This window comes from Falco naumanni, chromosome Z (assembly GCF_017639655.2).
Source record: "Falco naumanni isolate bFalNau1 chromosome Z, bFalNau1.pat, whole genome shotgun sequence".
NCBI lineage: Eukaryota > Metazoa > Chordata > Aves > Falconiformes > Falconidae > Falco > Falco naumanni.
The window spans coordinates 37543470-37558359 of record NC_054080.1 but is presented as its reverse complement, the minus strand read 5'-3'; the positions used below and the strand labels follow the sequence as shown (position 1 = coordinate 37558359).

At 36.5% G+C, this 14890-nt stretch overlaps 1 protein-coding gene across 5 annotated transcripts in view; it reads right to left on the bottom strand.

Annotated features, from left to right (window-relative positions):
* The window catches only part of AUH (AU RNA binding methylglutaconyl-CoA hydratase), a 114902-nt gene that overhangs the window by 71443 nt on the left and 28569 nt on the right, over positions 1-14890 (bottom strand). For 4 of the 5 annotated variants that reach the window (XM_040579336.1, XM_040579333.1, XM_040579334.1 and 1 more), the window contains exon 4: positions 7735-7821. The exons of the other annotated variant lie outside the window; for it this stretch is intronic. In XM_040579336.1, the coding sequence (XP_040435270.1) occupies positions 7735-7821 (87 nt within the window). The remainder of the gene's footprint in view (positions 1-7734; positions 7822-14890) is intronic. 5 annotated transcript variants of the gene reach the window in all.

Here is a 14890-nt window from a genome sequence, read left to right as displayed (position 1 = left end):
ATGAACAAAAAAACCCACTTTTGAATTGACAAAAAAATTACTTAATATAGGAATATTATGTTCTTAATTTTAAAATCTTCTATTTGGTACTTTATTATGGACAGTTAATAGGGACAGTGTGTTTTTTTATTCTTTATAATAGGAGCAAAAGCTAGGAAACTAATGAGAATGAAACTTTATCCCAGCTGACACCAGGACAAGGCACTTCAATCAAACCATTTAGCTACAAGGCTTCTGCAGCCAATTGTCCCATGATTCTCTTTTTGTACTACATAAAATAGTTGGGATATGTCATTCATCTTCAGTGATGCACTTCAGTTTGAAAAACAGATTCCTCAGTTTCTTCATATTTACTAATGTTTCCTCTTGTAGATTTATTCTGCCTTCAGCAAAATAACAATGAAGTAAACCCCAGATGACAGAATCTACTTTCTGTGCAAATGAAGAAAAGTTTTGGGCAGAAGAAAAATGAAAATTATTTCTTATCCTTACTAAGTGTATTTAAGAACTTATTACACAAATAGCATAGCACATATTCAAGCACTGATTTTACAAAACAAAAGGAGAATGCTAAGGATAAAAGATTTCAGTTACATTTTTACATTCTAATTCTATGTACATTTTTTTCTTTCTTAGCACACAAAATAAAACTCGAGCTGCTGCACAACTATAATCTCTAATAGTTAAGAGAATCCAATGGGACAAGTCTGGATTTTTTTGTATTGTCTACTTGTTTGATTTACAGTATGAAGACAACATGTACTCTAGTCCACTAGCATTCTTGTTTGGCACGATACAAAGAAAATCCTACAGATTGTGACCATTTTAAATGAACATTTCTATAATTCTTCTCCTGTACTATTTTCAGCATTATTCTGTATACCCACATTCCCCACTCTAGTGCTAAAATATCTGTAATTTTAAATTAGATTAATATATTAAGTAATAGTTTCAGTCAGCTTATTCACTGAACACTAGAAAGGATACATACTCTAATGTTCACAGTATGCATAAATATTTTTTTATAGATATAAACTAGCTCAGCAATACCCTCAAAGCACCACATACCTAAACAAAAGTCATGTTCAATACAAGACTTGAACATGATATTCTGAAGTCAATGCCTAATACTGGGCCCAAGCAGTGCACTTACAATTTCTTCGATAGAAGAGCAACATAATACTTCCAGTACCATACCAGGAATCGCTGCCCTTTGAATACCAATTGGTTCTAGGAACAGAGCCAGAGACTGAAACAGGCAAAGCAAAAGAGCTAACAAACTATTCCTTCTCATTCAGGGATTGAAACATGCATTTTCAAACCTGAACAGGAAGAGGAAAGGGTAGTTTCTCAACGCATCAAACATACACAATGTGGCTTCCAGGAGCCTTCAACACCAAGTCATACTGGAGGCCTGTATTAACAGTCAATGTGCAAACCAGCTATGTTGATCTCAGTAAACCATTTGAGCAAGCAGCATGCTTGTTTGGGTAGTGGCTTTCTGCGGGAGGAAAATTAAAGAGACACAGCCAGAGCACAGGCACTTTTCCTCATAGAACAGCATTTGGAATTGCTAACAGAAGGAAAACTGAACTACAACTGAGGCTATGTTAATTTTTGTTAAGGCTGTACAGCAGTGCCAGAGATCAAAGTAATGAATCAGCAATGCAAACCCACCTCCCTCCCTAATCTTCAGATCTTACAACCACCTCATCCTAATATTCGAGTCCTCTGCTTCTGCATCTTTTATTGTAAGAGTTTTTAGAGAGTTATTATTATAGGGGGAAAAGTGTATTAGCAATTGTGGAAGCAATGCTGCCATACAAATAGTTAATAAGCATCTTGGTACAGAAGTTTAATGTTGCGTTCATTGCCTCTATAATGGTACAGAGTTTAGCATTGTGTTTTTTAATTAAAAACAATCCAATGCAATTTTACAAAGCCATAATTTCAGCTCTGCAAGGACTGAACTGTCTATTTAGGAAACAGACAATACTTAGTCAAAGGGTATCTTAAATTAATTCAATGTTAAGAGAAGCAGTAAATCTATTGCTGGAAAACAACCAAGAGCTCAGCAACACATTCAGAATGCTAGCAGTCTTGAACTGTATTGGTTATGCTCTACACTTAACAGGCAACAACAAAACACAGCAAGCCAAAATCTCCCTTTCACAGTGTAAGCAATGTACGGAGACCACTATGCCTAAGGATGGCTGCTAAGTGTGGCACTGCTAGCTATACATTTGTCCTTTTTCAAATTTGATAGCTACCTGCAATATTTTATTCAGCTTCTCAGTTAATGCTTTTTCAAGTTATAGCCTGTATCTGCTCTTCCCCAAGAGAGAAATCCACAGTTTTTCACAATGGATTTCCAAACTAAAGCACACTATCTTTGCTGCCCAGATTTACCTCCAGTAAACACAGACTGATTTGGTCAACATTACATAAGCAGCCAATTCTCAGTGTACTAATCAGGTCTGGAGTGTTTGTTACTAAATGAGGATTTTTAGTGTTAAACAAAGCTCCACAGAAGCACCAGAAACTCAAACAGCAAAATACAGCACTGTACTGACCTCGTCAATGATCATTCTTGGCTATTTTTGGCTATTTTAAGACTTCACCATGGGAAGGTGGGGTGGCAGTTAGCAGCCCAGAAATCAAGCAAAATTTACATAAACCTGATCCCACTCTTGGGATCTCTGTGATCAAGTTTTTACAGCTTGCATCCAAAATAAATCTGTAGCGTATAATGCGGCACAACCTAAGAGTTTCCAAGGATGTATGACCTTAAATAGTCAAAAAGGAACTTCTGGGAGAAGAGACTTTTCTCCTAAAGGATGAACAAGAGCACTCTTTTAGGTAAATCAAATGTTTAATGATGACTGAGACAAGCCAGAATGACAGAAAACTGCTAAGGAGGAAAACACCCAAAACTTCAAATATATGGTTGTATCTGCTTTGAATAAAATAAAAAGCACACAATAAAAAAAAAAAACCAAAAAAAACAATGACTGCAAGGTGCTTTCATTCAGGATAACCTCATTCAAACCAGACTATGTCAAAACTAATCACATCTGTGAAAATTATGTCTAAACAAGGTTAGTAATACCACTACTTATTAAAGTTATATCAAAACTTTTGCACAGAAACTTATCAGATGTCTTAGAGTACTATAAGGTTTGTTATAATGGAACATGCCCATCAGAAAACAAGTACAACTAGCATTTCATTAAGAATTTCTTCCTCAGCTTAGTTGAGAACTAGGTTCCATCAGGTCACAAGTAAGGTGTTTTGTCTCCAAATGCGACATAAAAGTCAAACCTAACTACACTTAATTTTGATTTTTACAAGTAACCAAAAAAGCCAGTCTCCAAATTATATTTTTTCCCCAATTGTGGATTTTAGGTACTTAAACATATATACTTTGGAAAAGCTTTGCAATTTTGTTTCTCACTAATGAGGGGTTGGGGCCAAACATCACTGAGTAATTACAGGTATTTGCTCAGTTCCAACGCTGCAGCTTCACCTTCTCTTTCTGCTAAACAAGGTGGGTTTTTTTGGAGGGCAGTGGTTATTACATTCAGCTCCATATATAGCCTCAGTTTGTTTTGCAACTGAAATCCCAACAGATTATGTACAATGATCATATCACAGCCCAGACCCCACAGCCAGTATAAAGAACAACATGGACTTAATGGGAGTCATATCATAAAATACATGCTGAAGATCTGACCCACAATGATGGCTTCCCCCCTGCCCCAAGCATCAAAAACAAGGTTTCTGGGAGTCAGTAACATTTGATTTCATTCCATCAGGCCTGTTTTGTTTTGCATGGTTGCAAGAGATCTATTAATGCCTTCTCTCCTATTTTTTTGAGGACAAAGCCAGCCTTACATCAGTAACAAAAAGCCTCAAGGCAGAACACAGTAATGGACAGGCAGTCTTACAATTCTTACTACTAAAAAAAAAAAAACAAAACCAAAAAAACCACACCACAAAACAACAACAAAACCAACCAAAAAAAAGTAAACAAACCCCCACATTTCTGGTGTAATTTTAGAAGAAGCAACCACTGCTAAAAATAGAAACTGTTTTGATCCCCTGCTCCCCAACTCAAAGCATTGCAACGAATGGCTCAGTACAAATTTTCAGCTTTTTTAAATCCTTCTTTTTATACCAAGTGGTATTTACTGCAGTCTTAATACTTCACCCAAATTTAGCAAGAAGTTGTAAATTAATTTCTTAAAAACAAATGCAGTATGCTTTCAATTTCCAGAAATTTCTCTTCTGTAGCCGTATTCCAAAATGATACTACAGCTTTTTACATAAACCACTAGTGTAAGGGTTTTAAATGTAATGAAATTGACAGGAAATAAAGAAAACCGAAGTATGTCAATTCTAAAAAGATAAGTTTATGCAGTTGTTCAAGATTTAATTAACCTTTTTTGTACTTTATCTACAAAGATAATTTAATGGGTCTTCTTTCTGAAAATATTGCTTAAAAGAAGCATCTCCTTACTAGGTCACACACCCAAACACAAACGCAATTATCAAAACATGACCTATTTCTGAAAAGCAAAAAGTAGAACACATTTTAGATGAGATTACAGCATTAAACTTGGATACAAAAAAGAAAAAACAAAGTGGAAGATTGGAAATATTGTTCCCTGGCTATATAGCATTCTACAGTGGCAAATAATAATTTGAAAATTGTTTCCCCTCTTTAATGATCTCAGAACATTCTATTCTGGTTGTGCTGGGTAGGAAATACATCATTATTATTTCCAACACACAGAATCATTGCAATAATCAAATGCAAATACAATGTCCCACAAGTTCTACAAAATTACATTCTGGAATGCCAGACCATTTCTTCAGAACAAAAAAAGAAGAACTGAGAATTTCTGATGCTGCAAAATTAATGTTCACTTCTATTCATAAGGTATCACACAACATACCATCATGTTCACCCATATAATCTAATCTCATTTATAAAATCCACTGTTTTATATTCTCTACTGATTCCTGATTTAGGGAACCACATTTTAAATTGCTCTGCAAAGACCCTTCAGAAAAATGTTACATCCATCCTATAAATACATGTACCGTTACCATAATGTGTTCAAAACCAGTATCTCAAATGTCCAAACATACACAATATGAAAACTGACCAATAATATTAGAAGTGGTATCTCAATATTATTCTCTAATCCTGTAAAAAAAAAAAAGCCTTTAAACTGAGAGATGGTCAAGTATCAGGTAACCATTAAAGAACCTTCTAGTGACTGTTTTGTTTAGTGTTTTAAAGCAGAAATGGCAAAATGGGGACAGGGAGGGAGTAAGGAAGGAGGGAGAAGGGGGAGAGAAAGAGAAAGAAGGGGGAGGGGAGAGAGACACTCATTCCACCTAAGCAAAAGTTTTTTTACAGTATCGGGTAAGGGTTACATACATTCAAATTCCTTCTCTTTTCCAACCTGCAGCATGTTTAATTGCTATTATTGCATCCCCTGACAAACATTCCTATCAAGGTACTTCAGTGACTGTTCTGGTTTCAGCTAAAACAGAGTTAATTTTCCTCTTAGGAGCTGGTACAGTGCCGTGTTTTGGATTTGGTTTGAGAATAATGCTGATAACATACTGATGCTTTTAGTTATGGCTAAGTCATATTTATACTAAGACAAGGACTTTTCAGTTTCTCAGGCCATGCCAGCGAGAGGGCTGGAGGGGCACAGGACATTGGGAGGGGACACAGCCAGGACAGCTGACCCAAACTAGCCAAATTCCATACCATGGGGTGTTATGCTGAGTACATAAACTGGAGGAGGAAGAGGGAAGGTGGGGACATTCAGCATTATAGTGTTTGTCTTCCCAAGTAACCGTTACTCGTGATGGAGCCCGGCTTTCCTGGGGATGGCTGAGCCCCTGCCTGCCCATGGGAAGTGGTGAATGAATTCCTTGTTCTGCTTTGCTTGTGTGTGCGGCTTTTACTTTACCTATTAAACTGTCTTTATCCCAACCCCTGAGTTTTCTCACTTTTACCCTTCCGATTGATTCTCTCCTCTATCCCACTGTGGGGGGAGTAAGCAAGCAGCTGTGTGGTGCTCAGTTGCCAGCTGGGGTTAAACCACGACAGTGACCTAGATTCTCAAATATTAATTCCACTTACACACAATTTCATGCTTCTTTCTTAAGAAAGAGAGTAGAGATCAATGAAGGAAAGCACTCACATTGGCTTCCTAAACTGCAAGTAATTCACTGTTAGCATAATGATCCACTATAAACCTTTCAGATAATACTTAAAATTTGCTTACATATTCAGTAGTTAAATACTTTCACAGGAGCCTTAATGAAGTTCAAAACAATCAAACATTTGTCTTAAACTCTTTTCAACTCTGAAGGAAATCAAAGCATCAAACCACTGTGCATATTTTCCAGCTATTCTGTACAGACTGCTGAATTCAATTTTTTTTTTTACTTAAAAAAATAAAAATAATAAAATTGAAAAAAACAAAGATCTCCTGATCATAGGAAGATCTTAAAACCAGTTGCTCCTATTTAAAAGTTAAGAGCAGCTCAGAAAGCATTTTCAGTAACTTCAGTCTAAGAAAGGCTGAAAAATTTTCTCTTAGAGGTAAGGAAGCCTCTCAAAAAGCTTATGAACTAATTGAAACAACTTGTTGCCTCTTGTTTGGCATTCCAATAAAAGGACAAACACCAGCATGAACAACAGGATCAGCGGCAGGAAATTCAGTATCTATGCACTTCTAGGTATGTTCCTGATTTTATTCACTTGAAGAGCCTTGAGTCTCTGCTTCGCTTCAAAGACAAGACATTAATTCAAGGACACAGGCATCTCCATGAAGTACCTAATCAAAGACCCATCCTTCAGTAGTCTGTCATTTATGTCCAAAAACATACTGGTTTCCACTCTTAACATTCTGCCCAAACCAAGATCTGACCCAATGTATTTTTAAGAAAATGCATCTAAAAACATTCTCTAAAAAATTATTTATTCTTCAAAGTTTTGTGACAAAATTTCAAGTGATAAAATATGTTGCATATAAAATTAAATGTATGAAGTTAATTGCTTCAAACTTGGCACACTTGACTTCTCTTTCTGACAAAACGTATCGGCAATACCCCATTGAAAACCAATTTCATTAAAACTTATCAGCAGAATGTAGAAACATAATGATTTGATGATGAATTCATAATGTAAAATTTCTAGAGAAATAACTATACTTAAAAACTGGTATAAGTCAATTAAAATCCCAAACTAGTAACAGGTTTTACTACTCCGGAACAAGTGCATACTAAACAAAATTTCAGAAGGCCTTAGCAGCTACCTTTCTATCAACAGCTGATGTTTAACATGTTTACAAAATGTAGTAAAGACTGCATTGATTATATGAACCACAGGAATGCAAAATTAAAAATTTAATTCTAAAGTACTTGGGTGTCACTGAACAAGCCATCCTTTATGAAAACAGCTGGGCATATCATCTCTTATTTCAGTTAAGACTCAGCCTTTTCTAGCATTCTAAAAAAAAAAGTCCAACTCAATTAGGAACATTTTACAAGAAGTAATGCACCATGATTCATATTTATCAATAGAAATCGCAGATATCCTACTACCTGTCAAGAATTAACCCCACATGTTTATTGTCATTCCTCTGATCTAACCCTTCTCAGGTTACAGTTAAAATAACATTGTCCAGAGGAGAGGTTACATACCCATTTCATTAATAGTTGCTCTTGCTTTTGAGACAAAAGAACTAACTTCACTTGAGTGCATTTTTGCTCTTTCTTTAAGGTCAGCACCTGTAAGTCACATTTCACACATGTTAGCAAGCTGTATACAGTACTGTAAATACATTTTCAAAACTAAAATATTCCTGTATTCCAAAAAAAAATTTAAGTCTACTTTGAGACAAGGACAGTTCAAATTAGTCATATTCATTTTCCACAGATTTCAAGGAAAACATGGACTGTTTATCAAGGAAAAACTAAAACAAAAAAACCCAAATGAACAACACCAAAAAATCAAATTACCCACCACCAGATTTTCACTAAATATATTCTTCCCAGTGACATTTCTTCTTCTCATATTAAAATAGTTTATGAACAATAACATTTATGCTATTATTTCATCAGATACTGTGTCACAAAGTCTGATAAATATGTTTTTTTCCATATTGTGCCCTTATTATTCTTTTATTGGTAGACCATAAAATACCTACAGTGCATGTTTTTTCTTTAACAAACTATAGTTATCTAAATAAAAAATTCTACAGTACACCTAGTACCATTTTTCTACTCACTTTACTGAAATGTATTTTTAAGTATGTTACATACCGTATTTTTTGTCAAATTTTAGCATTTTTGGGGAGAACAATTTTATTCTATTTCTTCACGCATACTCGAAAATAATTACGTTTCAAAAGCACACTAACTAGAGATGCTTACAAAAATGTGTTTTTAAAAATTCACTGATATGCAAAACCAACATTTTTCTCTCATGTGTAAAGAAAAATAGAAACAGCAGCAGCAGTAGTAGTAGTAATAATAATAATAGCTAGGTACAGAGTAAGACAGAAAGTCTGTAATTATTAAAATAAAAAAGACATTAAGACGACAAAATCTGCACATACACATTTATTCTCCAAAGTGCAACATTTCCACTGCAACTTCGTGTGTATTTTTTTCCATTTGCTAAACATGAACCTATTATGTTAGTCTCTTGGCATATGTCTGAAAAGCCTAAATAAGGTATATAGTCAATGCAAAAAAAAGTTTTATAAATACTATCCGTTCAGGAAAATGCATTGGACTTGGGTTAAGCTAAGATTGTAACTCTGAATTTTAAAAAAGGCAATTATAGGCTCCCCCTTTTACCTTTCTAGACTTAATTCATGACAGACCCTTTTGTCCCTCTTCATCAAACAGTTTTAGATATACTTTTGTTGAAGGCATTAGCTGAAACTCACAACTCTAGATCTGTGAAAACCAGTATCTCAACGTGCTATTTTCTGATAGACATCCAGCTGCTGTTTTAAGGTAACACGCCCAATAAAGCCGCTCTACATCTCTCCTCCTACTTCCATCATAGCAAAACTCCTCATTTTACTAAGACTTTTGTTCTCCTTCTATGCATGTAAACATAAAAACAATGAGGCATCAGTTCTGATTGCATTTGCATGATTCCCACTAAATAATGTGAAGTTTAATTTACGCTATCAGACACCTTGCCAAAAGCTTCCAAACAACCTTCTAGGATATGCCTAACTGAAGAGAGTATGACAGGCCAGTTGAGCAGGCAGTACAAAACAGGAGTCACTGTGGTCAGTAACTAAATGCTGCACTGCAGCAAAAGTGCCATTGCTGCCTTACTAATTCACAATCAATATACACAGAAAACTTGCCAGGAACCTGAAAAGAAAACAAAACTGGCATCTGTAAATCTGGACAGAACTCTAAATTATACAAAACAGCAAGCAACTTCCAAAATGCATTTATGTATAGGTTTCCGTAGCTGAAGTGAGCTTTATAAAACTTAAAGACAAAACCTGCTTTAAAAGCTATATCTCCAGGTGTGCAAATTAAAAACTATCAGTTCTCTGATACCAGTTAATGTCCGAGTGTAACTTCTACAACTCTGTCCAAGTCATTGCCTATATAATAAGAGAAGAAATGGTGTGCTTTACGAACAAGAAGACTGTGTGGCTGTGCAATCCGAGTCAAAACTTCCACACACTGAAATCCTGCTCACTGGGCATATCCTTGAAGAGTATACAGAGAAAACTCCAAAAGACAGACACTGAACTTAAAAAAATACCTCTAGTACTGCTAAGAAAATCTACTGTCAAGATAACACTAAAGCAATTTTTAGATTTTGATTTTATTCAAACTCATTAAAAAATGAACTCGACAAAGAAAAACCACAACAGAACCCAACCCTTCTAAAACAAAAATACACAAACTGTAGACTTCTTCCTTCATTTAGAATATACATTTCCTTAAAGATACTTAGAGAAACCTATTAAATTTTCAAGAAAAACTTTTGTAATATTGGATTAAAAGATAGCTGCCAATTTAAAATTAATTATCTTAGTACTGTAAAAAAATTCTAGTACAATAGCTGATCTTGGTTCCTTAACCAACTTCTGTAATCTTACATTTCCCTTTTAAACTATTTCTCCCTCATAACTGTCAAGGAAATGAAAAAATTCCTTTTCCTAATCCTTTACTACTTTAGCCCTACAAAGCATAATCACAGTAACTGAAACTTCTTCAGAGAGAAGACTTTTAGGCAGAAACCATTCGCTGTGCTCCCAACAGAACATGCACCTTGGCATCCTCTGGTTCACAGGAGATGGAACCGCCACCAGCTTAGTGCTTTTGTTCCTGTTATAAGATTCAACCACTGATCAAAGAATTCTTTGGCCCATATAGCAGAGAACTATTCACGTTTCTTCAAAATCTGTTCTCAAGTCAAAAGTAGGAAAGGTTAAGTTTCTGAAGACAGCCATGAAGGGGACTGCAGGTTCAACCAGAGATTTCTGCTCTCTCAGCTACTGAAATCAAAGATCCCTCCTCTCATCCTAAGTTTCCTACTTTAAAGTATCTGAAAATAGTATTTGCTCAACTGCCGAGAGCAACACAGTAGTTAAGCTTTTCAAACTACAAAACCTCTCACAGAATGACCCTCTGCAACTTTCCCATGGGCCACAGCTGAAATCTGCAGGCGGGTTTGGCCTCTCTGCTTCCCCACATCCAGATCCAGCTGGCCCCAGGGGCTGCACGACGGGTCTGTGACCCCGCACCACAGTGGATGTGGGGCGCCCCAAGGCCTTCCACCCCAGGGTGTAAGAAAGGGGGAACCCGAGCTAATACTGAGCTGAGGCAAACTAACTGCTGCAGATCTGACTGTACACTGTAATTATGTCCCCACATCCATCTGGTTTGTACTGAAGCATGAATCATTGTTTTGTCCATATTACACTGCCTGGTTTCTCAGTGCTTTGTCCTGCTAATTGATTCTCACCCACTCAGAAACATAGCAAAATCCAGTCAAAACTAACTGTGGTTCCAGGGGTCATGGTCCCCAGTTCTCACCCAATTGTGCTCCCAGCACTTTATGAACTCCTTTTTAAAGACCACAGAGTCCCACTTTCAAAGTAATAGCTGTTGGTACAGGACAAAAAGAGAGGTGCAACAATGGAAGACTACATTGCCAGTGCATCGGCCACTTCCTCCTACAGCTACGTTAGGATCAAGACATGTACTCCCCACCCGTGCGTAAACTCTTCTTGAATCAACTTAATTCACAGAAGCATCATTTCCAAAGTTACAAAGCAAACTGGTAGGAGAGAACTTCCCTGTACACTTCTGATGAACAGTGCTATTTGCAAAATATCAGTACGAACAGCGGTCTTTGGGAGGTCTGCTGAGCAGCAAGTACATAAACTGGTATTCACAAACCAACCCTTGAAACTACCCTGAAGAAGATTCATGCTGTTTTAAATACTGCCTACACTTCTACTGAGGTTTGTTAATCCAAAAGAAAATCTTTGATTCTGATCCATCACTTTCTGACTTCCCCCTCCAATACTAGAAGAATACAGAAAAGTTAGTTAAATTTTTTACACTACTTTCCATAGGCATAAAAACTCTGATGTAACCAATTAACTGTCTTTGCATGTTTTTTCAACATTTAGCCACTGTATACTGTCAGCCGTCTGGAGAGTTTTTTGCCGTATGTGCCCAACTAGCATTTCACAATGATGCCAGAGAAAATGTTTATTTGAGAAAGCCAAGGACAGTCTAACAAGATAGGCGTATTGCTGTTATTCACCAGAATTTTACCACCTACATGTCCATACGACAAGGATGGCTATTTATCTTAGAAAGCACACCAAAACAAATCTAGTTTTACTGTGATTACTCTGACTCCATGCCTCCTCCCTTATTTGGGTATTTTCACACACTTTCTAAACAGGATTTATATATCATTGAAAAGTTAAGTGTTGCATTTGAGAAATTTGTTTCAATATCTTTATTTAAGCCTCACTTTCCAAATACCATAAATGCCTAGAAATTTTCTTGTACAGTACCGTTCTATACTATGCTTTTAACACATTCTTAAAAAACACACCACAAAAGCTGTAAACTAAAAAGGCAGAAAATTTAATGGTTTATACATTATACTTAAAATTTTAACTTTACTCAATAAATAATTTTATTTAAAAATAAGTCTTTTAAAAATCTGACACACTAAAATTAAACAGTGAAGTTATTTTACCAAGTGCCAAAAGGTGCCCAAAGCGCCTTTTCTCTGAGGAGGAAAGGAAGTGACACATGCACAGGCATTTGAGGCAGAATAAAGCATTACATTCTTACTGTAGCAATGTTATTTTGAGCTTGCCCTTTGATCTTGCTGAGCACAGGTTGACCAATTGTGTCAGCACACCAAAATTTTAGTAAGGAAGTGACATCTGAGAGTTTCAGAAGACACTCTTTTGCATGCTCTGTTCAATTCCTCTGTATCTTGTTGGCAAGAACTAGAAACGCTGAGAACTGCAAAGCACAGAGGCACCACTTATAATATGTTTAATAACCCAAGGAATTAGGTTAAGGAATTTATGAAGGAAACTTACAAGGCTTTCAACTAGGAATACAAATATGCACTACCTCACCAATTAAAAAGTTAAGAACTACCATGTACCCATAACTTATTCCCACAGAAAGTAATTAAGCAGACTGTGGATTAATATCCCTCCTTCACGCACAAAAATAAGACACTTAAGATACTGAACTACAATACTGAGGCAAATGGTCAATTTTAACATATGTTATGGATTAATTTATAACTACTACTACAAAAAAACCCATCCATTAGGGTACATGTAAATATCTTTCCTCAAAGGCAGATGTGTGGATCTCCTAGAGAAGCCACTGTAAGAAAAGCCATTTTAGCAGAAATCATTAGTACCCCAATCAACTTTTATGAAGCTAGGAACACCCCAAAAGGGAGCTGTACATACATATTCGAGGACAACACTACAGCCAACTAACATTTTTTTCTCCAAATCTCCAATAATTTCAGAAACAAAGGTTTTACATCCTGAAGTCTATTCAGGACAACTTAATTTCCAATCTTGAACAGAAACTGCCATACCTCATGAAACAACTGTATTTATTTAGAGATAGTGTCAAGTCTAACGTGAGCAAAACTTTCTTGAAATAGAATTGGAGTTTGCTAAATATATATACCGCGGTAATAAATAAGTTACATTACTCTGCCAGCACATATATACCTCCATAACCTTAAAAATCCTTAAAAAAACATAAAAGCATAATGTAAAGTTGATTATAATAATGTCATCATATAGATTAATTATTTTTATTTTGCTTTCAACTACTATTTTTCTGTGTCTAAAGCCATACGCTTGAAAAATCACAGTACAAAACGAAGTCAACCACTACTGAATCTCTTGGTTGCGTGAAAGAAAAAACATTTTATGCTTTGCAGACAAAATACACAGGCATTCCAGTAACAATCCCATTGCACCTCCCAGCCGAGCTAGACCCAGGATACCCAGATCATCAATCTCTACTCATCACAGCTACTACTGATTGTATTCTTGAATAAAAATGTGTCCAGTCTGATCTATTAATAACAGACAGAATGCTTCATAAACATTAACTATTCTGGACCACCTTTAATAAAGCAAAAAAAAAATCATTACTATATATCTGTCAGAATAATAGAAAAATAATAGAAAAGTCTGGACTGGAAGACATCTCTGGAGATCACCCAGTCTAACCTTCTGTCAAATGCACGGCCCTAGATTAAGTTATCCAGGGTCCTTTTAATACTACTGGCAAGGAAAACCACTCCTGTGTTTCATTCTTAATTAATCTTCACACAATGAAGAACTTATTTATCTTATCTGTATGGAATTCTCCTAAAGCAACTTGCATCCACTGCCTCTTCTTTTGTCACCATATACCTCATTGCAAATAGGAGTACATCTCTCCTGTATCCACCAGGCACATGAAGGGCAGTCACCTCTCCCCGTTCAGCAGTCTCCGACCCCCTAATCACCTTCTGCTGGTGTACTAAGTGCCGAGTAGAACAAACACATGCCTCAATCTCGATCTACTGATGGTTCTCTTCCTGGTGCAGCGCAGGACACTGTCTGCCTGCTTTACTGCCTCAGTACAATGCTAGCTCATGTTAAACTTCCTGTCCCCTAGAACCCCCAGGTCCTTTGCAGCAGAACTATACCCCTGCCAGTCCGTCCTCAGCCTGTTCTGCCACTTCAGTTATACCATTCCAGGTCCAGGACTTCATATTTATCTTTGTTAAACTTTATGCAGTTCTTGTAGGCCTGATTTTGCAGCCTGTTACGGTCTCTGAATGGTGGCTCCTCCTTCCCACATACCTATCTATCTTTCCACTTTGAAGTCATCTGCAAACTCAGTGAGGGTTCAATCATATCTTTAGAGTATTTTAAAAGGTATTGAATAGCACTAGCAGACACAGCATCAACCCTCAAGGAACTCCAGTTGTGACTAGCTGACAGTTTTGACTTAAACTATTAACATTACATCATCCTTTGACCTTGGCAGGTGAGCCACTTTTCACAGTCTGTATGCCCAGGTATTTTACCAACTTCTCTACCAGGATGCTAGTGGAAAACACATTAGATTCCTTGTTAAAATCAAGGTACCCAGCATCCATCTCATCTGTCATCCACTGACCAAGCCGTTTCATCACAGAAGGCAACCAGGCTGGTGAAGCGCAATCTACCCTTGGCTGAGTTTTCCCAGATACTTTTTTGTCTTTCATTTGCCTGGAAACAACTTCCACAAACACTTGTTCCAT